This window comes from Hypoxylon fragiforme (assembly GCF_022984875.1).
Source record: "Hypoxylon fragiforme strain CBS 206.31 chromosome Unknown GGS25scaffold_2, whole genome shotgun sequence".
Lineage (NCBI taxonomy): Eukaryota > Fungi > Ascomycota > Sordariomycetes > Xylariales > Hypoxylaceae > Hypoxylon > Hypoxylon fragiforme.
This window is the reverse complement of record NW_026054757.1, coordinates 2,333,789-2,355,268: the sequence shown is the minus strand read 5'-3', so window position 1 is coordinate 2,355,268 and position 21,480 is coordinate 2,333,789. Positions and strand designations below refer to the sequence as shown.

At 47.0% G+C, this 21,480-nt stretch overlaps 6 protein-coding genes across 6 annotated transcripts; all 6 read right to left on the bottom strand.

The window, feature by feature from the left end:
• Positions 1-600: 600 nt before the first annotated feature.
• GGS25DRAFT_518326 (uncharacterized protein) lies at positions 601-2,065 on the bottom strand (the record flags this gene model as incomplete). Its single annotated transcript, XM_049263515.1, has 2 exons — positions 601-821; positions 916-2,065. The coding sequence occupies 2 exons, from the start codon at positions 2,063-2,065 to the stop codon at positions 601-603; spliced, it is 1,371 nt and encodes a 456-aa protein (XP_049120206.1).
• A 2,782-nt stretch (positions 2,066-4,847) lies between these two features.
• Positions 4,848-7,193, bottom strand: GGS25DRAFT_127702 (phosphoglycerate mutase-like protein). The gene is made up of 3 exons (XM_049256201.1): positions 6,708-7,193; positions 5,718-6,604; positions 4,848-5,648 (listed from the first exon to the last, which is right to left on the bottom strand). Exons 1-3 carry the CDS (start codon positions 6,741-6,743, stop codon positions 5,492-5,494), a joined length of 1,080 nt encoding a protein of 359 aa, XP_049120205.1. The 5' UTR covers positions 6,744-7,193; the 3' UTR covers positions 4,848-5,491.
• Positions 7,194-7,582: 389 nt separating this feature from the next.
• GGS25DRAFT_476240 (uncharacterized protein) lies at positions 7,583-8,454 on the bottom strand. The gene is made up of 3 exons (XM_049259778.1): positions 8,008-8,454; positions 7,859-7,929; positions 7,583-7,786 (listed from the first exon to the last, which is right to left on the bottom strand). Exons 1-3 carry the CDS (start codon positions 8,250-8,252, stop codon positions 7,779-7,781), a joined length of 324 nt encoding a protein of 107 aa, XP_049120204.1. The 5' UTR covers positions 8,253-8,454; the 3' UTR covers positions 7,583-7,778.
• Positions 8,455-12,066: 3,612 nt separating this feature from the next.
• On the bottom strand, positions 12,067-14,749 carry GGS25DRAFT_127553 (P-loop containing nucleoside triphosphate hydrolase protein). The gene has a single exon (XM_049256200.1). It carries the CDS (start codon positions 14,610-14,612, stop codon positions 12,768-12,770), a length of 1,845 nt encoding a protein of 614 aa, XP_049120203.1. The 5' UTR covers positions 14,613-14,749; the 3' UTR covers positions 12,067-12,767.
• A 378-nt stretch (positions 14,750-15,127) lies between these two features.
• On the bottom strand, positions 15,128-17,092 carry GGS25DRAFT_476234 (uncharacterized protein). Its single transcript, XM_049259777.1, has 3 exons — positions 16,481-17,092; positions 16,317-16,398; positions 15,128-16,233 (listed from the first exon to the last, which is right to left on the bottom strand). The coding sequence occupies exons 1-3, from the start codon at positions 16,780-16,782 to the stop codon at positions 15,583-15,585; spliced, it is 1,035 nt and encodes a 344-aa protein (XP_049120202.1). The 5' UTR covers positions 16,783-17,092; the 3' UTR covers positions 15,128-15,582.
• A 1,050-nt stretch (positions 17,093-18,142) lies between these two features.
• GGS25DRAFT_518320 (uncharacterized protein) lies at positions 18,143-19,786 on the bottom strand (the record flags this gene model as incomplete). The annotated part of the gene is made up of 3 exons (XM_049263514.1): positions 18,143-18,935; positions 19,096-19,676; positions 19,772-19,786. 3 exons carry the CDS (start codon positions 19,784-19,786, stop codon positions 18,143-18,145), a joined length of 1,389 nt encoding a protein of 462 aa, XP_049120201.1.
• Positions 19,787-21,480: the final 1,694 nt, after the last annotated feature.

Genomic DNA, 21,480 nt, shown 5'->3' with positions numbered 1-21,480 from the left:
CAAATATCAATATTATGGTTCGTTTCCCTACGCCGGCGGCTGGTGAGATAAATTACTAACCCTAGTTAGGTGGAGAAGACAGGCAGCCCATCCAAAAGTACCTCCCCCCCAACCAACCAACAACCCCTTTCCCGTTCCCTTTAAACCCTCCTTATCTGAAGTTCCCATAATTCCCTGAAAGATCCCGTAAACCTAGCCCCTTTCCTGTGTTTGTGTGTACCTAATAATTCTATCGTCTCCTCCGTTTTGTTGTGGGTGTAGTTATGTGTGTAGTATATATGTGTAAATAGGGAAGAAAAAGCAAGCAAGTAGTGAGTTCGTAAAGGGGGAAGGGGGGGGGGGGCGAAGTGATGAAAGTGCGCGGATGTCAGAGTTGTGGTTGTAGATAGGCTGAGTCAGTGGGGTGAGAGTTGGCGACTCTTTGTTGAGGCGGAGTTAGGGTGTGTGTGTACGTAGGTATCAATGTGTGTCCAGTATGTATATGTGTTTATGTGATGTGTGTGTGTGTGTATCTGCTCCCAATCTTCCCGTCGTCACATTTTTTACCAATCGGGTTAACTAGGTAGAGGAGAAGTCTAGTCTCGTTCCGAGAAAACTCATTCACAGCAGAGATCTAAACTGCGAGTATTCGCTCTTGACAAGCGAATCGTAGCTGGGAGCCTCCATGATAAGGGACTCGCCGACAGAGCGCTTGTGGTTGTCGCGCTCCCGGTCGGGCTTGGGGCAGCAAGAGCACTCGCCCGTCGTCAGGGTCTCGACCCATAAGTTCTGGGCGATGGCCTCGCGCCGCTTCTGCTGTATTTGCGGGTAGCGTTCCTTGACTAAGTTGATAATGTTAGTAAGTAGGTACTAGATAACCCCCCCCAAAGACACGGGGGGGTGAGGGTTTAAGGGGAAAAAGAGAAACAAACTCACCGAGCTCGGCAGCGATCTGCTTGAACTTGGGCGGCACCCAGTCGTAGAGCAGCGCGCGCTCGGGGTACAGGTAGGTGAGGCTGAAGTAGGACTTGTTCTCGCGCTGGCGGCGGACCTTGACCGTGACTGCCTCGATGTGGCCGTTGTCGAGGAACACGAGCCGCCTGCCCTTGCCCTGGAGGTGCGGGACGTGCAGGTTGTCGCGGTAGTGGACGCCCTGGATGCCCTGCTTCTCGCGGTCGAGCTTCCGGTCGGCCATGGGGAATTTCTGCCGGAACAGGATCTTGTTCTCCTCCCACGACAGCTTCATCTCGTACTTGTTGAAGCGGATGTAGTCCGTCTCCTCGATCGTGTACTTGATGTTGTTGTGGAACGGCTTCCCTCCCTTGGCGCGCACACGCTTGACGATGTCCTTCGGCGGTGAGAGCTGCCGGTGATAGTGGCCCCGGTGCTGAGGCGTGTGGTGTTGTTGCTTCTCGCGGTAAAACACTGGTGGGCTGCCTATATCTAAGTGAACGTTCACAGAAGAATTCCCTAGTTCTCGTGGCTGAGAGAGCAGAGGCTTCGCGCTCTTGGACTCCATTCTCCGGAGGTTGAGCCATTGGATAATGGGGTCTTCTGATGACTGAACATTGGCTTTGCCAGCAAGCTTGTATTCGCTGCTGCTTAGCTCCGGACTGGGGATAGGCGTGCGGGACACCTTCTCGTGGTGGTCCTTGTTCCCGCTATGCGAAAGCAGGTCGTGAAAACTAGGCAGTTGTACCGTTGAAAGTCTCATTTTCTTGCCACCTCCCTCCGGGCTATCACATTTACGCTTGAGAACATCTCCATGACGAGGCACCAAGTCCAGTTGAGGAATGTCATCCTCCAGTTCGTGCTTCGACCTCGGCGTTTCAGGGGACGGATGGGATGAAATCAGTCCCCAGGATTCTGTGGAGGACTCTGATGAGAACGAAGAGCCGCATCTGGAGCTGATGGAGGAGTAAGATGGCTCAAAGCTGAATATGCCAAGAGCCGAGCCGTCTATTCTCTTATGAGAAAGAATGTCTGAAAGTGGGCCGACACTGAGTTGAGATGACTGGGTATATTTTGGGCGTAGGGAAGGAGGTGAGTTAAGGGTGATTTCCCTTTGCGTAGTTTGGGATTCCATATTTGTTGTGTCGTTATCGTATTGAAAGAGCATGCCACCCGTGAAAAACAAACAGAAGAAGACTAGATAGATAGAAAGCAAGGGAAAATAAATAAGTTGAAAAGACCTTGACGACAGGAGACGACTAGTGGTGGGGTCAGGGCTGAAGGGAGGCAAGTGTATTTATTAGTTCTGTATCGAGGTAACAGGCAAAGAAGGCGAGCAAGTAATAGTAGTAGTAGAGGCCTCAGGCCAGCGTCAGTGAAGGGCCTTACCGAAAGATATTTAATATAGACCAACAACCGTCCCAACACGCGGGTTAAATCTACTGAAGAGTATCTAGCGTCGTCTCTTGCAGACAGGCGGTCACATAACCACAACAGCGGCAGAGCACACAAACACCCCCGGGTGTGGGCTAGGTGGAGACTATTGCCGCCTGTGTCTTGGCTAAAAGATATATAATGCACGCTCGAAAGAGAAGCAATCTTGTCTCTCAGAGTGTAATTAAGGATCTGACTTGATTTTACTAGTGGAGATGCTGGTGGCGATTTGAGAGACATGATAAACCCCCTTGCGGAGCATATCAGCTATGGTAGGTAGGTAGGTAGGTAGGTAGGTAGGTAGTAGGGACAGAATGGCGTACAGATGACTTGGAGAACAGCCAAATGTTAGGTAACTAGGAAGTTCAGTAGCGATATGCCCAAGGCCCCAAGTTCCCAAGTTCCCAAGTTCCCAAGTCAAGGACTCCTGCCCGTCCAACCCCATTGTGTGACGCCCAGATGGATGGACCATGGCGCAAGGGGGAGAGAAGTTTACGTCTATTTTCTATGCAAACCTGCACAACCCTGGCGCCTGTTTCAACGCACAATGTAACCGAAAATTGAATACTTTTTTCCGATCGTGCATGACGATGAAGACTGATCACTGAACAATGAAGGAAGCACAGAGCTAGCTGCAGGTGCTAAAATACGATGTCGACATTAGTGGTATGGAGATCGTCGACGACAGTTCTCCAGCACCCTTACAGAGAGTGGTATTCTTTTATTTCCCTACCTGCCCGAGCGGGAAACCAAGAGTAGCCCCAGAAATCCAACGCTGCTCCTTTCCCTGGCTCGGTACCATCACCCCGACTACGGGGACCTGGCACTGTGAATCGGGCATCCCATGAGTCCAAGGCACGCCATTTGCTCGTAACCCTTGAGGCCTACCCAAGCTGTCGGTACCGTCTAACCAATGGAAGCGAAGGGTAATCCCAGAGACGGCGAACCGAGGAAGGATTGGGAAATTGCGGGCCGGTTATGCATTAAACAAAATGTAAAATACATACATAACATAACGTGTGTGTGAGCAAGAATCTATTCTTTTCTTTTTTTTTCTTTTTTTTTTTTGATTTTTTCTGTTCTTACTTTGTGTAAAATATCATGTTGGGCGGCGGTGAAGAAGGATTAGGTATTGACCTACATAGAGGCGGCAGCCCTGCGTATGTTGCCAACCACTTAGAAGAACGTCGTCTCAGGTCCCGTGAGTGAAAGTGGCTTAGATTTTCCACAAGCCCTCTTCAGTTGTATGACTATGTATACCAACCGTCCGCGCGCGGTAAGTATACTTTTGGGGGCTTGTAAGCGCGAGGATGAATGGCCATGGACGCTACCATTGGATGGTTGGTATCGTGGGGGGGTGATGTGGTCGAGACTCCTTGTCCCTCGGCCCGTCAAGACAGCGATGTTAAGTCGGCCCAGGGATGATCGTTGCCTAATAAGTTCGGGCCCATTCCTTACAGATGCAGATATCTTACATAGTATTGTACCAGCAGGACAGCCTTGTGCTTATGACCCAACGACTTTGCAAATTGCCCTATTGGAACATTTGTGCAGGAACAAAAATAACACTAGGGACGAAATGAGCCACTCATAGACTGAGGGCGGGAGAAGACGTCAGCATAAAAGATGAATAGGCTGTTTAGGCGATTTGCGTACTCCATAGATGATACCCCTTACTCTCTAGGTACCAATCTGTAACAATTACCCAATCGCACTCGAATCATATTCCAATGTTGGTTGGAAGATGCTCATGAAACATTCCCTACGCTTACTGGGTATCTATTATTTGATCCCCCGATCTAAATATATTGTATAGTAGGGCAGAGCAGGGCTGAGATCCTCGAGTATTATTTCTACATTTCTTGTCCAACTCTGTTAGTTGGTCGTACCGACCTAGTATTGTATTTACTAGGTACTCTTTAGATCTGTCCTAACAGCCGACAATATATCGTAAGAGTTAAACCTGGATGGGAGCCGTGATATTATCTCTAAATCATACTCGGATGTTATCAGTTTTTCTTTTTTCTTTTTTTTTCTTTTTTCCTTTTTTTTCAATTTGCTTCTTCCCCTTTTTATTTTTTTTGCCGGTCTTTTTCTTTTTCTCGAGGGTTTTTTCCCGTGTTTAACATCTTGCCGGGCCGCTGGCCAATAACCCAACGCAAATATGGTGCATACCTAGTGTCTGTAGGGGCTGAAGGCGGTATAGACAGAGAACCTTGGAAGTCATCGGAGCAATTATAGAGGCCCGAGATATCAAGTGTCGGTATGGATTCAATGATCTCATTGGGCTAAGTGGTATGATAAGTGAGACCCCAGGTGCTGGAATGATCTCCAGGGTTCTGTAACCACCAGATGAAATGTCCTAGATCTGCTTCGAGTCCTGTAGTGGAAGAATTCAGATTACGGGCTGCCATGGTCCGCTCTAGTATGAACTTGAACATCTTAATAAACTCTTGATTGATGGTAGGGCAGTCAAGGTTAGGGTTTCGATGATGGTTTAGTTACTGAGTACTCCTCATTATTCTGCCAGTGATTTGCGTGATTTTGTGACAGATCATATTTGTACCTAGTATCCTAGTGGCTGCCGAATCATCCATCCATAACAAGCCAAGAGTGTGAGACTTGACTCAATCTAGATGTGGAGATGTCTGTCCTTTTGCTATGATATACATCCCTTTTCACGACTCTAAGGTGTATCTATACTCAATAGTTCTGAGGCTCCTTAACATATGAAACATGCCATATGACCATTGTCGATGCATAGTATACTAGTGGCTGGTCTTACAATGCTGACTACCTTACTTACTCTGTAACAGTTGAAGCCGTTCTCGTACAACAGTTACACTGGCACGCGAAAAGGCTTTTGGAGCTTCTGTGTGACAGAAGGGGAGTCGATGGATTCTATGTGTGTGAAATGTGTGGCCTATTCTCAATGATGCGATGTGATTTGGCTAGTCTGCAATGATAATAACGGGCCTTAAGGCGTCACTACGCCGCTAGGTTGGAGGACACGCGATCGACATGAACAAGCGGGAACGTTGCTTACGTGCATGTCGTAAGCTGCAACGACAGGTGGCAAGTAAAGCTAAGGCACCTAGTTTTCATGGTCTTTCAGATCAATGAAAGATCATAGCTTGGATGTACTGACATTTGGAGTATTGTGGCTGTTGTGGGTTTCTAACCCTGTCCTGTCAACAGCCGTAACAGGAGTAGATGCGGTGTTCGATGGCCATACGCTGCCATCACTATCAGTCTCGATGAATGACTCGTCACCGGAAAATTTCCTGTCGTCGGTTAGCTGATTGCGGGTAAGGGCCCCAAGAAAGAAGCATATTTCTACAACAGGTCCTTACCATCCTCTTTCCTCGCCACCACGTAGAAAGCTACAATCAGAGTCTAGCTCACAAATCCAACCTCCATAACGTTCAGGGTTGTCCCTTATTAATAATCCGAGACCCGGCCTTTCTGAGTCGTATCGATGGGGATCGGCATCGCCTGCAGGCTCAGTATCCGAATGGCCTTCAGGCCTTACTTCGCCGATCTGGCTTCTGCCCCGCGCCGCCGAAGTAATGCCCCAAGGGCCGGTCTTCAGACCTAAGTCTATGGGGGGTTGACCGTCATCGGAACTGCGTCGTTTATATTTACTTAATCCACATGTAAATGCACCAAAGTCTTTCTCCATTTGGCCAGTGAGAACCCGCCCAAGGGCGATGACCACTGCTGCGTGAGTAGAAATGAGCACAGCTTTGTGACCTTCTCGGTCACTGCGTCGGATAATAGATCCGATGGCCTTCGCAACGCGATCGTGCAGCTGGGGCAGAGACTCCCCGTGGCGCTCTGGCGCTGGGGTAGATGCATAGCTTGCATCGAGCTCAGGGAAAAAGCCCCGCAACTCATCCAGGGGCGCAGATGACGGATGCTCGAAGTGCGCCAAGCCGTACCATTCACTAAGCCCAAGGTCTACACAAATTCCGATGGTAGAGTCTCCTGAGACATTCTCGGATATATGAGAATGTCTGGGATGGCGAACGAACGGCTGGATAGTTTGCATGCATCGATAATAAGGACTAGAATACACTTTTTCTATCGGTGGATGTAGCTGTCGTAAGTGAACTGCTAATTCATTTGCTTGTTCAACTCCATGGGACGTGAGAGCTGGGTCGGTGGGCAAGTTTGTAGGAGAACGAATAGTAGCAGTATATTTGCCAGTAGAATGATCAACCGACCACGATGTGCGGAACTGGTAACGAGGTAAGCCTTCTTCCAATGGAATAGCAAGCATTATGTGGCTTATATGGAGAAACAGGGGGCAATATTAATCAACGTAGGCATTCATTGCTTACCCCGTGCCGGACCACGTAGATGACCTCTAGCGACATTGTTGACGATTCGTATGCGCCACCATAGGCAAGCCAAAGAAGCCGAAATTGGAATATAAAAATAAAAATGATAGGCCGATTTGGACAGACATTGACAATTTTGGGGCTGAATAAAAGATCTGGACTGAAGCCAGTATAAGTTACATATAATGTAGTTATGTAGAAGTTGTAGTGAATACTACATGCACATACATGTATGTATATGTAAGGAGGTAAGTAAAGAATCGGGAATAGAGCCGAGGCACATCATCCATGCGAAATGATGTCAAGGCGCATCACGTGCGTGAGTGTTATTGTGCATAACTCTAATCTTTATGATGGATATACTACTAGTAGTAATGAATTCCTATGGCCAATTCTTTTAGTTGCACCATAATTATCGACAAAACGATTATATCAATAAATAGGATTATAGGAACTCCCCCTAAAAGATTCCCCTATTTATAAAGGTGCTAAAATCTTAACCATTCGAATTGTCGTAGCCTTTATCCTTCCATCCATATTTACATAGTTACACTATTCAATGAGGCTTTTCACTAAAGACCAATAACCCCCGGGAGTCATTGCCCGGGCCGTAGGTAACGCTCCGCTGGAGATTACGCCCACCTACCGTATTAAGCCTTTCAACTCAAGCCAACTTTGGCTGCCGTTGGAAGAAGTATCTGTTCCCAACATTGAAAGCCATTGAATAATATTGGTACGGATACATATGCCCGTCTACTTCGAACTGGATACCTACCTAGGTACCTACTAATCTAGATAGGTATATAGTTACTGGGTAATTACCGCAAGTCACCCAGCGCATCGTCACAATTGCAAATGAAGAAGAAAAAAAAAAGTATTTGCTCATAATCCGATTTCATTCCATATTCTATACACTCTGCTACTTTGCGCTATTATCCAACAATCTGATGAGACGGTGTCATTCGTAAGTTGACAACCAAGGGCCGGCCCATGGTGGGCACAATTGCAAGCCCCTATATAATCCTGTTCCTCGCGTTCCCAGTACCGAATAATGTGTAAGACAGCCAGTTCTTAGTTGCCTAGATAGGATTGTGGTTAGTCACCTGTTGGAGATTGATATTCTTTGCTGTAGGTATATTGGGGTAGCTTACAGTTGTCAGCAGCGGCAGCAGCATTGTTGCCGCCATTTGCCTTCTGCCCGGCGTGGTGTCGCTTATTGTTGCTAAACCCGATGTTAGTATTGGGATACTAGATAAGTAGACAAACGACGGGTCATCTTAAGGATGGAATTGTGGCTTACTTGTTGCAGGCGGCATTGGTGTTGGCGGCGTTGGCGTTGGCGTTGGCGTTAGCGGCGTTGTTGGTGTTTGCCTTAGCGGCATTGGCTGCGTTGCCGTTGTTGGCATTGTTGTTGCCAGCTGCTGCATTTGCTACGGCATTGTTGCCGTTCGCGTTGCCACCGTTAGCCTTCTGGCCAGCGTGGTGACGAGGCAGGACCAAAGCGGAGGCCGAGGCGGCAAGGAGGAGGATGTTAAGGAACTTCATGTTGACTGGTTGAAAAAGTGTAAATAGTACGAAGGGCTGAATTGGGAGTCTCGGACGTCCTCTGAATGAATCAAGCTGAATAATGAATGTTGGTAAAAGCGGAGGTCCAGCCACCAAAAATAATCGAAGCAAAGCAAAGAAATGGAATGAAGAGGATACGAGGCGAATGTTTTAATGTGTAAGAACGGAATGAAGAAGAAAAATCATGTTGAATTCATGGCGAGTTCTCTAGCTACTTATACAACTTTCTTCATCAACGTTCATTTTACCTTGGTACCGTGGAGTTTACATCCATGGGTAGCTTTGGATAGCTTTGGATAGCTTTGGATACCTGGTAACTACTAATTACCTGCCCTACCTCTACAATCCACCCAAATGGGACTCTGGCAAAATGAGACCTCGCTTGGGGAGAGGCGTTGAGGTTCGAAATGCTTTCTTTCGTCACTGACAGGGTGCAAAACGAACAAAACAGGACTCCCGTCGCACTACTGATACTGGACCTTTCCTCTTCTCACTGTTCTCAGCAATGGTTGGAAGGGCTTGGCGGTATTTAGACGGGAAAGAGACCTGGCAGGAATTCGCGACGTTTCAAGCGAGATCTGAGGCAGGGCGGGACATCCATATTCTGGGGTACAAATGCTTAGCGCTCTACTCAACTTCTCATTGGATCGTTTAACCCAAATCTCTAGGGGATGGAGTCACGATCTGACACATGCATCTATTAAGCCTCCTATCATTGATCGACTTCACATACATAGTACTACCTTAGTACATACCTGGGCACATAGGGTACATATGTCTATACCAAGAAAATTCCATGTCGATCTCTAGTTGGTGAGCTGGAGATTTTATACATAGTTAACTACATGTACATAACATGTACATACTCAAGCCAGTCTGCTTTACCGCTAACGCCGACTTGGAATTGGTTCAACATGGTTGAAGATTTCCAGGTCACCGTGCGAGATACCAGGGGTGAACAACCATCTCCTCCCTATTACACCCTATTACATAGCTCCTTATTAGATCCCCATCCAAGTACGGCGCATCGGTACAGATAGGTAGGCTTGGCATTCTATTCGCGAACAATTCTATTGCTTGGCAATCTGCCGTGTTGTAAATCCCGTAAATCCTCGCTCATATCACCAAGATCCGATTTTCCATCGCCCAGGAAAATCAACACAGGCATTGTCACATTACCCAACAGATCCCGACTGCAAATCCCGCAAATAATTAAGACTATCACAGTTATGATACCAGATGACCGACCTCGAGGCTCGTATTCTATCTAACAGTCCCCCAAGTTTCAAATTAAAAATAGATTGACATTGTTAATATCGCTTTCGCGACTTGAGAATGCCATTTTATGACTTGTCTTCTTGGATAGCCAGTTTCAATACAAGGCGTGAGACAAGACTTGGGATATGCCTAATGTGCTGCGGTATGGAATAGGTAACTACTAGAAGAAGTTAAGAATTACCGGGATTCACGCAAGGGTCTATATTTACCAGGGGCTTCAATGATTTGCGCCGATCACATTTACCATTCAAGCATCTCAACTTGAAGCTTCGTGCTTGACATACCTAGTTACCTACCTACCTACCTACCTACCTTAGTCCTATGTACGGCACACCGCCTGCTTAGGCATGTAGGTTGGTAGGTATTGTACTCTCTCGATTCGAATACACTATCAGTTAGATTCTGAAGCAATTACCTCCTATAGGTCAAATTTGAAGCAAGTTTGGCACATGTCGATAGACATGTGGCATCTTGGCAGTAGTAAACTGGCATTTTGCTTTTACTTTTTACCAAGGAACTGGGCTTCACGATAGACAAGCCGCTGAAGCTAACAACCACCTAAGTTAACATAGTACTATCCACAAAAGGAATGCTGGAACTGGGAGGGCGCACCGAAATTCATTTGTCCGCAGCTAGCTGATTGGGTATGTTTCAGTTTTAGTCCAGGTGCTAGCCTTAGAGTCGATCAAACACAAGCTGGGGGTTAAGAATACGGTAGCTACATAGTAGTTGCTATATTTACAAAATAAGTGCTGGTGGAGGTTTACACATGTAGGTTAGTAGGTGTTCCGTAGGCTAGGGCCTGGAACAATAGTCCCGACTATCTTGGTTCGTTATAGCCAAATCGAGGATTGGAACCATGGCGTCGTAGCAATGCTTCATTTTATAGCAACTAGGGTTATGTCTGCATCTTACATTTATGTTGGAAGAATACAAATACACTATATACGGTTTGAGTATGTCCCCCGACGCACGCAATGCATCGATGAAGAATAACATACTGTGTGCAGGCCTCCATCACATTACATCACTCTAGAGCGCACAACGATGTGTATGAGTAATTGATAATCTTCCATAATTCAAGCAAACATTTTATACATTTTTTTGAAACATAATCACCAATCAGAAGATCAGATCGAGTAGTTATTCAGTCAGTCGAAAGTGTAGCGCTAAGATTTTGTGCATGATAACTAGTTATGCTTTGATAATCATATGTCCACGATCTTCCTTGTGTGGTCTAGGAGAAACTGCATACCTAAAGAGACGATTTCACAATCTCACTCGCATATAGTGCAGTAGTTTAGAGTAATTATGCGCCTTTAGCGGACAGACTGTCTCGGCTTTCATCCTATGTATCTTCCATTATTTCATTATTCCCATTAACTATGACCACAGCCAAACGGATCCGTGCCGCTGCTTTAGAATGGGACATCGGATCCAGAGCTATGGCCACCATGAGGCCTTGCAAAGACACCAACGCTGTTGTCGAGGAGGAACCAGTAGAAGTGTGTCTACTTCATGGAGACCTGGGGGGTTTTTTTCTTTTTTTCTTTTTTGATTCAGACCCCGTGGTCGAGAACAGCTTCTGTAGACCTTTGGACCCCTATTATGCTCCGCAGGAACTTGCTACCCGAACCTCCCGTCTGAACGAGACATCTATGTATGATCTATCTAGTCGTGTCCTAGGTAGGTATTCCAACCAACAACCACACAGCCACCCTATATTGGCTGAGACGGGTTCAATGTGGGAAAACCAGGTTATCAAACATGGAACCCAGGTAGAACAGAATGCCTACATATCTGCTGTAACTAGTGTCCAAGAGCCATTACAAGAGATCCACCAAGACATCGATCCGCCTGCCGAGGTCTCCAGCTGTAAAGACCTCAAAATCTAAGGGTCCAAGACAAAAGTTAATTACCAAGATTAGCACCACATCTGCTCCATCGCGAATTCGAAGTTAATGGCTATATTCAGAATTTTTTATATTCTGACCCCTTCTCAATGCTAAGCCCAACTACAAGACACGTTCACATACTAGATACCATCCAGCCCATGGCGGTTTTATTGAACCAGCATCAATCTAGATAGATCATTCTACTCACTTGCTTGCCTACTAGGTAGGCACCTAGTGAGGAGCCATTCTTGCCGCAATGGCAACACCAATGATCTAGATCAGACAGAGACCAAGAACTTATCTCAATCGTAATGAAATATAGTTAGTGCCAATATTACAAAAAGCAACGAGGAAGGATAACATGGCATCGAGTAACTACTAGGCAGTGACTACCTACTTAGTAGGCATCTCTGCTTCGGGCTTGAGTGCCTAACCTAGGTAGGTAGGTCAGTTGCCAATATTCAACACGCCCCCAGGCATGTTACTACCACCTACCTACTAGGCTAGGTAGATAGCCTCTTTCGAGTTCTTCCGTTCCATGTCGATGCCACGAGTCATCCATGAGGGATAACATGTGGTAGGCCGTTCAACCTACGCCATTGCGGTTGATCTTGTGAGAAGCTAGTTCGTGACATACATACTACCTAGCTCTGGTGACGCCCCTATCAGTGATACACACTCACCCATGAACCCTACTATCTCATATATCCAAGTCTGTCAAGGGTCTACCTAGGGGCCAGCCAGGGCAGGTTAGACTATACGGAAAGACGGCTTCATATATGGATATTTGGTCTCCATAGTCGCCAGGGAGATGTTAGAGATACCAGCACTCAGAAGATAGGATTCCAACGTCATAGAAAGAATAGCATACTGGTGTTTCATAGATGAGTGCTTATTTTCGTGTCTACTGTCTTCCCAACTCAACTGCCACAGGAACCTGTGGCAAGAAAGTGCCTAGGTTACGTTAGTATGATTGATTGGAGATATCCCAAACAGCTTCGTTCCCGAGCTAGCCACGTGCAATCATCCTAAATGTTATCAATAGCATAATACTGTATTTGTGGGCGTGTCTACCTAGGTACCTAGGTAGTGTCTGATCATGTTCTCTTGGGGTTTCGACCATGCTCCTGGGTGTAGAGAGGCAATATTATTAGGATCCTACTTACATGGGCAAATGCCTATCTACTCTAAAGCCTTCTGAGGTTCTATGGGGGAACAAAGTCACCTCAACACCTTAGTGACTATGTGGTATAATTGGCTGAAATTGTGTATTTTTATAGTTATACAAGTCGTATGGGTTGAAGTTACGGGTATCTTGCCTCTATATAAGTGCCTGGCCCATGAACATGCTTTCCCGAACCTCGGCCACGATGTCCCGTCTGTCATCTTTGCCCACCAAGACGACTCCCCTTCCTCTCCTGCCCATACGGCCTGCACGACCTAGGCGGTGTATAAAATCGATGGTCGTGTGCGGTACGTCATACAGTATTACATGTCGAACGGCCAGGGTATCAATACCTCTCGAGGCCAGATCCGTAGCCACGATAACTTTGGTGTTGGTTAAAACCCGACGTCCCTTACCGGGAGCTGGCACGGCAGCAGGGGGCACATCTTTGGTTTTTAGCGGCTCGCTGCTTGTGAATGAATCCATCATCTCCGACTGCCGCTGGTCTGGGGTGTCTCTATGAAGAGCAACCGCATCAATACCCTTAGAAACAAGGAACTCTGCAACCTCTTGAGTTTTCTCGCGCTCGTTAACAAACACCATAATTCGTTTGACGTCTGCCTCCCCTGGCACGGAGCTTTCATGTCGGGCAGCATCTCGACCAATAGACCAAATGGCATCTGCACAAGCAAGATCTTTGTTACCCCGGTACGGATCTTTTGTGACATCAATGACTCCTAGTTGCACACGACGAGGAATGGCATGGAGATTTGGTGTAGTGAGCCGGGTCATATCTGGAAATTCGGTAGCCAAGTAGTTGTCCAATCTTTTAGGGATAGTGGCAGAGCAGAGGATTAGTTGTTTGATAGAAGGTAGGGCGCGGTCTAGGACGGATGTTGTTACGGGCGAGAAGCCACGGTCGAAAAGCGAATCAGCTTCATCAACCACAAAATGGCTGACCCTAGACAGGATATTGGGGGACGAGTCTGCTATGGATGCCAATAGATGCGGCGTTGAGACAACAACATCGATGCCCGTAGGGGAATACATGTTCGCATTGATGACCTTGGCAGAAACGTTGGCGGAAAACATGCTGGCTTTGAATTTGACCTCATGCGACAACCGCTTAACAACTTTACCTACCTGCTCAACCAGCTCGGCTGTCGGTACTAACACAACAACTCTGGGTCGGGCGGTTGTTGGATGCGGGTCGAATTCGCGAGGACCCGTGTATCCTTTCTCGCTCATCGCTTCCATTTGCTTCGAGAAATATTCTCGGTAGGCCGCGATGGCAGGATCGGCAGCTTCAGCCTTCTTGAACGCGTCGATAATGGGTATAAGGTAAGCTAGAGTTTTTCCAGAGCCCGTCTCTGCCGCTAGCAGGAACTCTTGCCTCCCTTGACTCTCAGTTTTCCAATTTCGCCGGCCAATATTTTGGCCTAGCAAGGCTGGGATTGCAAGTCGTTGGATTGGAGTGGGCTTGATATCTACCATGCCCCTTAACACATCCTTGGACATGGCCTCTTTGATCGCAGGTAGAACAGCGAATTGATCAAACGATTCTATCGTAGCCAAGGCCGACTTTGTCTGTACTCTTTGCAAGTATGGTATTGGCGATAGCGCATGCTGCATTTTCATAGCTTTGGTCCGTCGTTCGGCTGTTTTACCCCTCCTATCCCCGCTACCTCTGTCATCGCTAATTCGAGACGTTCTTCTTGACGTCGGTTCCCGTATATTAGCATAAGTCTGATTCATACCCCCAAATGGCCCTTCTGATCTCCTCTGGGGCCTATCGCTACGGCCATCCTGTGAGTCTCTACGCGGAGGGCGTGCCACGCGATCGGACAGTACCATTCTCGAGGGGCCGTCTCTCGTTCGAGTATATACGAATCTTTGCGCAGGCCATCGTGGGGCGAAAGATTGAATGGCATTTCGACTTCTCGTTGCGAATAAACAGGAAGGACATATTGGTGCTGATACGAAGGAACGCATCCTGCGCATCCTGCCAGTTCTGGCTTGAACTCGTATTGACCGTTTTACCGGTTTTTTGTGTTTTTTTTCCGTTTTCTTGTTTTATTTCGAGAAAGTGTAAGTGTAAGTAGGATAGGTCGGCAGCTCCATCAAAATTTCAATAAAATTCAACCTTGGAGCACTTTTATCTTATCGATACGGAGTAATGATTTTAATGGGGCTGACTCATCATGGCGGAACGGAACCCCACTGCCCCATCAATCTTTGATCTTTCCGAATTCTTCCCCACTCCGGCCGCCTACCTAGTACCTATGCATCCGGTATAGTGGGCCCGGAAGACCGTCCCATTTACAACGATGTCAATGAAAAAGCCAATCAATTCACTTCAATGTTGCTATTATGCCTTCCCGATAAGTTACACAGGCTATCCAGTATGGCTAGCTGCATTAAAGTGAAAGTGAACCACATCTTATGTACTTATGCCTCCGTACTCAAGTTAATTAATTATATACATTATCCTCAAACCGAGTTGCAACGCCTTCAATGTTCATAACACCGCTTCATGTACCTGGTAGGTTCTAAATGGGCCAATTCTATTTACTATCAATTTTTGGAATCAAAGTGAGTACTTAGCAGAAGATCTACGAATCTCAACTGACAAAGGTTCACCTAGGTAGTAAGAACCTAGTATCTACTCAGTCAAGTAATGGTCACCGCCACCCGGGCTATTGCTGGTGGGTGCTGGACACTTAGTTTTGCCTCAGAGGAATAAAATAAACATTACGAAACATATAGATTTCGGTAGGTTGCCCTATCAAGACGTTGAGTTCTGCCACTTGCGTACTGCAAATACCATTTCCTGTATAAGACGCCCTTTCCCTTGCGTAGCCTTTCCGTATCATACTACTTTCTTCTGCCGGCCCTCACAAATCCTCCAATATCACCATTGATATGCTCATCATACACCTCATTTTCTCGCCTGCCCATCACTCGTACTGCTCTAGGCACTACCAACGGCGCAGAGACTTAATCCCGTAAGCGCCGCAGCAAGCACCCAGACGCTGCTCCATGCCACGGCACCAATTGTCTCGACGCCATGAATTGTGAAGCGCGTCTGGAGGAAAGTATTGGCGCCCGTAACTAGTACCAGGAGAGCTGTACGTCGCATTGCCACTTTGGTCTGAGCACTCCAACCCCAGAAGTTCCAGCGCACTGTTTCGGACAAACTCGCGCTCATGGGGTCGAACTCCTTTTCTTTAACGAGGGGGGTTGCTCCGGCCGGCGTGAAGATAAAGGCGCGCGCTGCGAACCCGAGCACTAAAGTCACAGGTAGCAGGCCAACATATGTCACTTCGTGCGCCGCAACAATTGTCGGTAGACTAGTGAAATACACGACTAGGTACGCGGGTAGGTATGTTGTGTACGCAAAGAACAAAGTAACGCTGTATATGGCGCCGGCAAGTAGCGTGGTGAGGAGTGCAATGGGACGGTCCGTGACAATCTCGGCATTGGGGGCAGTGGCTGGGTCAGCATGTTCTCGGGAAAGCGGGCGAAGCAGGCGGAAGGGAATGTAGGTTGCGAGGGTTTCGATGGTGATGGTTAGTAAGAGGGCACTCGGTAGCGTCTCGTAGAAGGCGAATAGGAGATAGAGCTGTGTGCTATTGTTAGTTTCCTAGTCTCATAGTACAATGCACCTAGGCCTAAAATCTTTCAAGCGCGAGCTTGATGACTTACAGGAGGACCACTCGACAAGAGGTTGAGCGCGGTGATATCGTAGCCGTCGTAATTGCCAAACCATCCTAGTGCAAGTTCAAATCTGTAAAATAGCGTTGAAGGCGCCGATCATTAGTATTACGTCACAATCATCGTTGAAGAAATCCCACGCGCATAATACTTACATTCTCCATCCCACGACTAATCCCCAATCTTCCCAGGTGGTCAAGGGTCTTGCATGCGTAACTAACGCACCCTTGGTGTAAGGCCATGACAACGTGTAGCCGAGTTGCGATAGAGCTAGGCTTAGGACTACGACCAAGGGGAACTGGACCAGCTTCGGGAGCTTGGATCGCTGGCTGGACAGAGCTTTGTCGCGTGTTGTTGAAGTTGTCGGGCCCTCGATCTTAGTGATGCTCACAACAGTCGGCGTAGAAGGCGAAGCTTCAAAGCTTTCTTCTGCGCGAGTTTGTTTCCTAGTTCGCATTTTGTCTTCCTTTTTGTAGTAATCTATCTGTATGAAGTAGTAGATCCCTAACAGGTTGAGAAAAAAAGGTGTGATATGTAATCCACTATGATAGAATAGGAGAGGGAATATGAGAGTCGAGTCTGATGTACTCAGGTGCTGTTGACCTCACCGAGCAGATAGAAAGGTAAACAGTGATTTATGGTAATTATTGAGGTGTTAAAATTAGAATTAGTACCTGGTAAGGAGTTAAGGTCAAGTATTGAAAAAGTAGATAAGGGAGCTAAACAAAAGCTGTACCTTCTTCTCGAGGTATATGGATGGCGGGGGGGAAGATTGAAGATTGAAGATTGAAATGAAAATGAATCGAAAGCTTATTACCTAGTACCTACCCTACCGTACGGCGTACGCACCTTACAGTACATAGTTACTAGTAGTACCCAACTGTTAGTACTTTTTGTTATGTGGGGAAAAGCAAAGGTTCTGCAGCTTCAAGGTACCACCAGTGACGTCTCGTCCATCTCCTCGCCTCGTCTCTGAAGCCTCTGCAAAATACACAACTATTAACCCCACTGCCTAACTGATCGACAACAAACCTCGCTTGTCAAAAGAGGACCCGACTTTCTCGATCTTCCATTCTCAAAATGCAAACTTTTATCCTTCTTCATTTTATTTCTGCTATTCCAACCTATTTCCTTAGATTTTCGCTACCTAAGTAAGTAGCCATCTCCTATATATCTTGACGCGGTACCCTTCGACTACCATCTCACGCGTCTTTGCTCCGTGGAAGCTGTTTGCTTCCAATATTGAACTTGTAGCCGTACAACCTATATCGACCTGCATTCACATGCAGATCATCAATATCATTGGCATCATGACTCCGCAGTCTTCCTTTCTTTTTTTTTCTTACGGCACAAGCTGAATCTTTTACATGTAAACCCCAAAATCCACATACACATCTCATATTCCTTCTCCTCGAGTCATTGAAGAAGTCTATTGTCGGTTAGATCTCCAAAATGATACTTATGTATCTTTAGGTCCTAGGTAAGTAGTAAATTAACTTCATTTGAATCGGGGTTTCATTTACAAATAGCAAATGGGTGCTATCAAGTCCTATCCCAAACACCGCTCTCCGCCTCATGAAATTCAACCTCCAAAAATTTCGACAGCTTGGGTGTTCGCTCGACGCTCCCTCCGATCCTCACTTTAACCTCTTGGAGAGTGCCTATGAGTATACTCTTCTGAAGCCCCCCATTCTTCGGTGCTGAGGTTCCGGCTGCGGAGCGAACCACCTCATTAACACAATTCGACATGTGATACAAAAGGAAAAGAACGAAAGCCATGACTCGTTTCACGTCGTCTCGAGCGAGCGATCCTGTGTTCAGTCCTCCATAAGGCCAAACATCATTTCATCGTCCTCCTCGCTGCTGCGTGCCCTAGACTGTCGATCAACTTCATCCTCATCCATGATACTACTTTCGCTATCTTCCATCTTCACATCAGCGGTCTGCCGCAGCTCACCCCGAGTAAAGCTCTCTGGCATCTGCCCTGACGGGAAGCTATTTATAAAGCTCGTGCTAGTAAAGGCAGCATGGTCGAGGTATTGGGCAGGTAGTGGTGGTACGGGGGGAGCATCCTGCGGCAACCTTGCATCTCGCGCACCTCCGTTACTGTTGAAACTGCAACTGAGCAGCTCAACAGCAGCTGCAAGATCACGGTCATCTTGGCCGGTGCTGTTCATGCCGGAAGATGAAGGACGATGGTCCGAGCTTGAGTGTCGAGCGTGGCTGAACACAAACCCGTTCCCGTTCGGTACGCTACCTGGGAAGAATGATCCTGACGCAGCGGACTGGAAAGATCGCGAGACCCCGCTTCCATTACTGTTCCTCTTATGCGCTGTACGATAGCCAAGCATGTTCAAAGACCCAAACCCTTCTGGTTGCGGCGGGGGTGTGGTATCAGCTGAACTATGACCATTATGGAGTTCTGAGTAGCCTGAAGCGGTGGGAGATGCCGACTCGGGATCGCTGGCGAAGTCCTTAGCTGAATCTGGAGGTGTAGTTGCGTCCGTGTTCATGGCAACGAGAACCGACGCCGCTTCGAGCAGTTGAACTTGTTGGTGCTTGGATATAAGCAGCTTGGATGTGAGGGACCACTCGGGAGTATGTTCCCACCTAGCAAGCAAATCGTCAACAAAGGTTCAAATTTAATCACTTAGGGTCTTGGGAATCTCGGCCGGTCCATTACCCCTCAAGGTAGGTAGAGGCTTATTATCCAGCGGCCTGGGCAATGGAATGTATAAAAGAGGCAGCGGGCAAGAAAAAGGGCACCAACAAATGCTTAGTCAAGCAACTGCTATGCTTGTATCCTTTTCCACACTTGTCGCAGCGAAGTTCAACACGATTGCTTTTTCTACCCTCCTTTGTCAGAGGCTGGCCATCGCTCGCTCGCCTAATGCGAGCCCCGTGGGGCCCCATCTCCCCTTCATCCGCCGACATCTCGTTCGAGGAATCGTCAATGGCGTTCTCTGGACCTTCGGGATTCATGTTCAAGGAGAATCGGTGTGTGGGCAGGCTAGCGGGTGGTGAAGGCAAGCTGCCTATGATAGTGGATCGAGCGGCAGCGGACTTGGACATGGTGCCGCGTCGGGAATTGACAGCAATGGGCAGGGGACCGACCATATCGCCAGCTTCTTCAAGAGCAGCTGCGACAGCTGCAACGTTGGTAGTATTGTTCGTCATGCTCTTCCGACGTGTTACGCGGTGGGTGGCGTTCAGGGCGCCGGACAAAGCGGAGTAGGTATGGGAATTGTTGCGTGAGTGAGAAAATGGCCTCGTAGCGCCCAAGGAAGACGCGGAGCCCGAAGAGATGGATTGGCGGTGTTGGGTCAATGGCCTCGTAGACGTTTGGATTTCCTATGATGATGCATAAAAAAAGATCAGCATCAATACCCTGTTCTTGGAATCGAGCTGAGAAGGTAAGATAGGGTAAATGTAGGTTGGTAGATTACCTTGGAAGAGGCCATTGCCGAACACGTAAACAGTAGAACGACAAAACGTTGGTTTCGCGAATGATTCCTTCTTCACTATGACTTTTACTTGTGTCTCACCTACTTCGTTGAAGAATGTATTGAAAGATGGACAAGCAAGAGGAAGCAACAAAAAATAAGCAAAGCAAAGCGAGAGGTATTCTATGGACAATGGTGGGTGGACTATGATATGTATTGGTCAGTTGGTCAGGGCAAGTTGGTAGTAGTGGAGGGCGGACGTTTTGTAAAAAGAAAAGCCGTCCGATGCTCAATAATTTTTTATTTCATTTTCTTTAACCCTTGAGGAAAGGACAAAGGTAAGTCAATTGCACAAAAAAAATAATTTTTATGGATTCGATCAAGCGATTAGCTACTGCACTGGGCCACTGGCTACTGGGAAAGTTTAGGCAGGTACGGACGGTACAGACGGTACCAACATGGAGTCAAATCATAAAATGTATGTAGTTATTGTACATCTTGTACATGTACTCAGATACTCATATACATTGAATGGCCCAGTGATCCATACATCGGTTATGCGTCAGGTGGTCGACCCGACTCGAACAATATTGGAAATAGGCTTAGACTGCGCCTTCATCTTACCTAGCTGCTTACAATTCTTGTCCCATGGATGTACAGATCATGGTGTGCAGTACATACATGCATACAGATGTATGTATCTCTACCTACCTACGCAGATTTAGATGGAAGCTACTAGGCTTCTAAGGAGTCGGGTTAACATAACATAATACATGGTAACTAACTTGTAAGAAAAAAAGAAAACAAGACCAGAACAAGAGAAGAAGAGAAAAAGAGGGAGCTTGTGCATGTGGTGCGTTGTAGACCGTTGATATATGGTGTGGTAGGCAAGTCATGGTGGGTTGTTTTTAATTGTTCTTGGGGACTTCTCCTTTTCCCCTCCCCCATTCAATTCCACCCCCCCATCTTCCTTCCCCCGTCCTAGTTATCTTAGACCCATTCGCACCTACTAGAATCCACAAAAGTACAGTGGGAGACTGGGAGTGGCAGGTAGGCGCTGCATGTCAAGTTCCTGCAACCCCCTGTGCTTTAGGTAGGTACAATCCATACTTTGAATTTGTTATACATTTGATGGGTATAATTCAATACATAGTGTACCGCATAGTAGAGCATAATGCAGGAATAGGGCTTGGTTCTTGTCTGCCATTAGTGGATTACAATTTAGGTCCGTGTTCAAGTCAGGCACAATTTCACGCGTACAAACTTGCTTGGCGATTTTTTAGTCAGTACATCTATCATCTGGCATGATAATCTTCAATAGGTTGAGGCCAGACTCTCCGATATAAGGATGACTCTCTGAGTTGTAAATGAAGAAATGCCAAACGACTCTAGGTTAGTCAAGTCAACATCGATTCGATGATAGCACTTGAGGTAGGTACATACATAGATATGCGATGATTTCGTGTGTGGTTATATAAGATGAGGCAATAGTTAGCAAGCTATGGTCTTCCAATGATCCGATAAGAAGAAGAAAAAAAGGGACCAAAATACCCCTTGGCAGATTTCGTTGGGAACCCCCTTACGAGTAACCTATTCCATACCAGAGAGTCGAGACCATGTACTCGATCCAAATGGTACGTGTAATTCTGCCTACGCTAGGCGACGAATAAAAAAAAGATGAGGCTGCTCAAACGTGGAACAGCAGCCGTCTA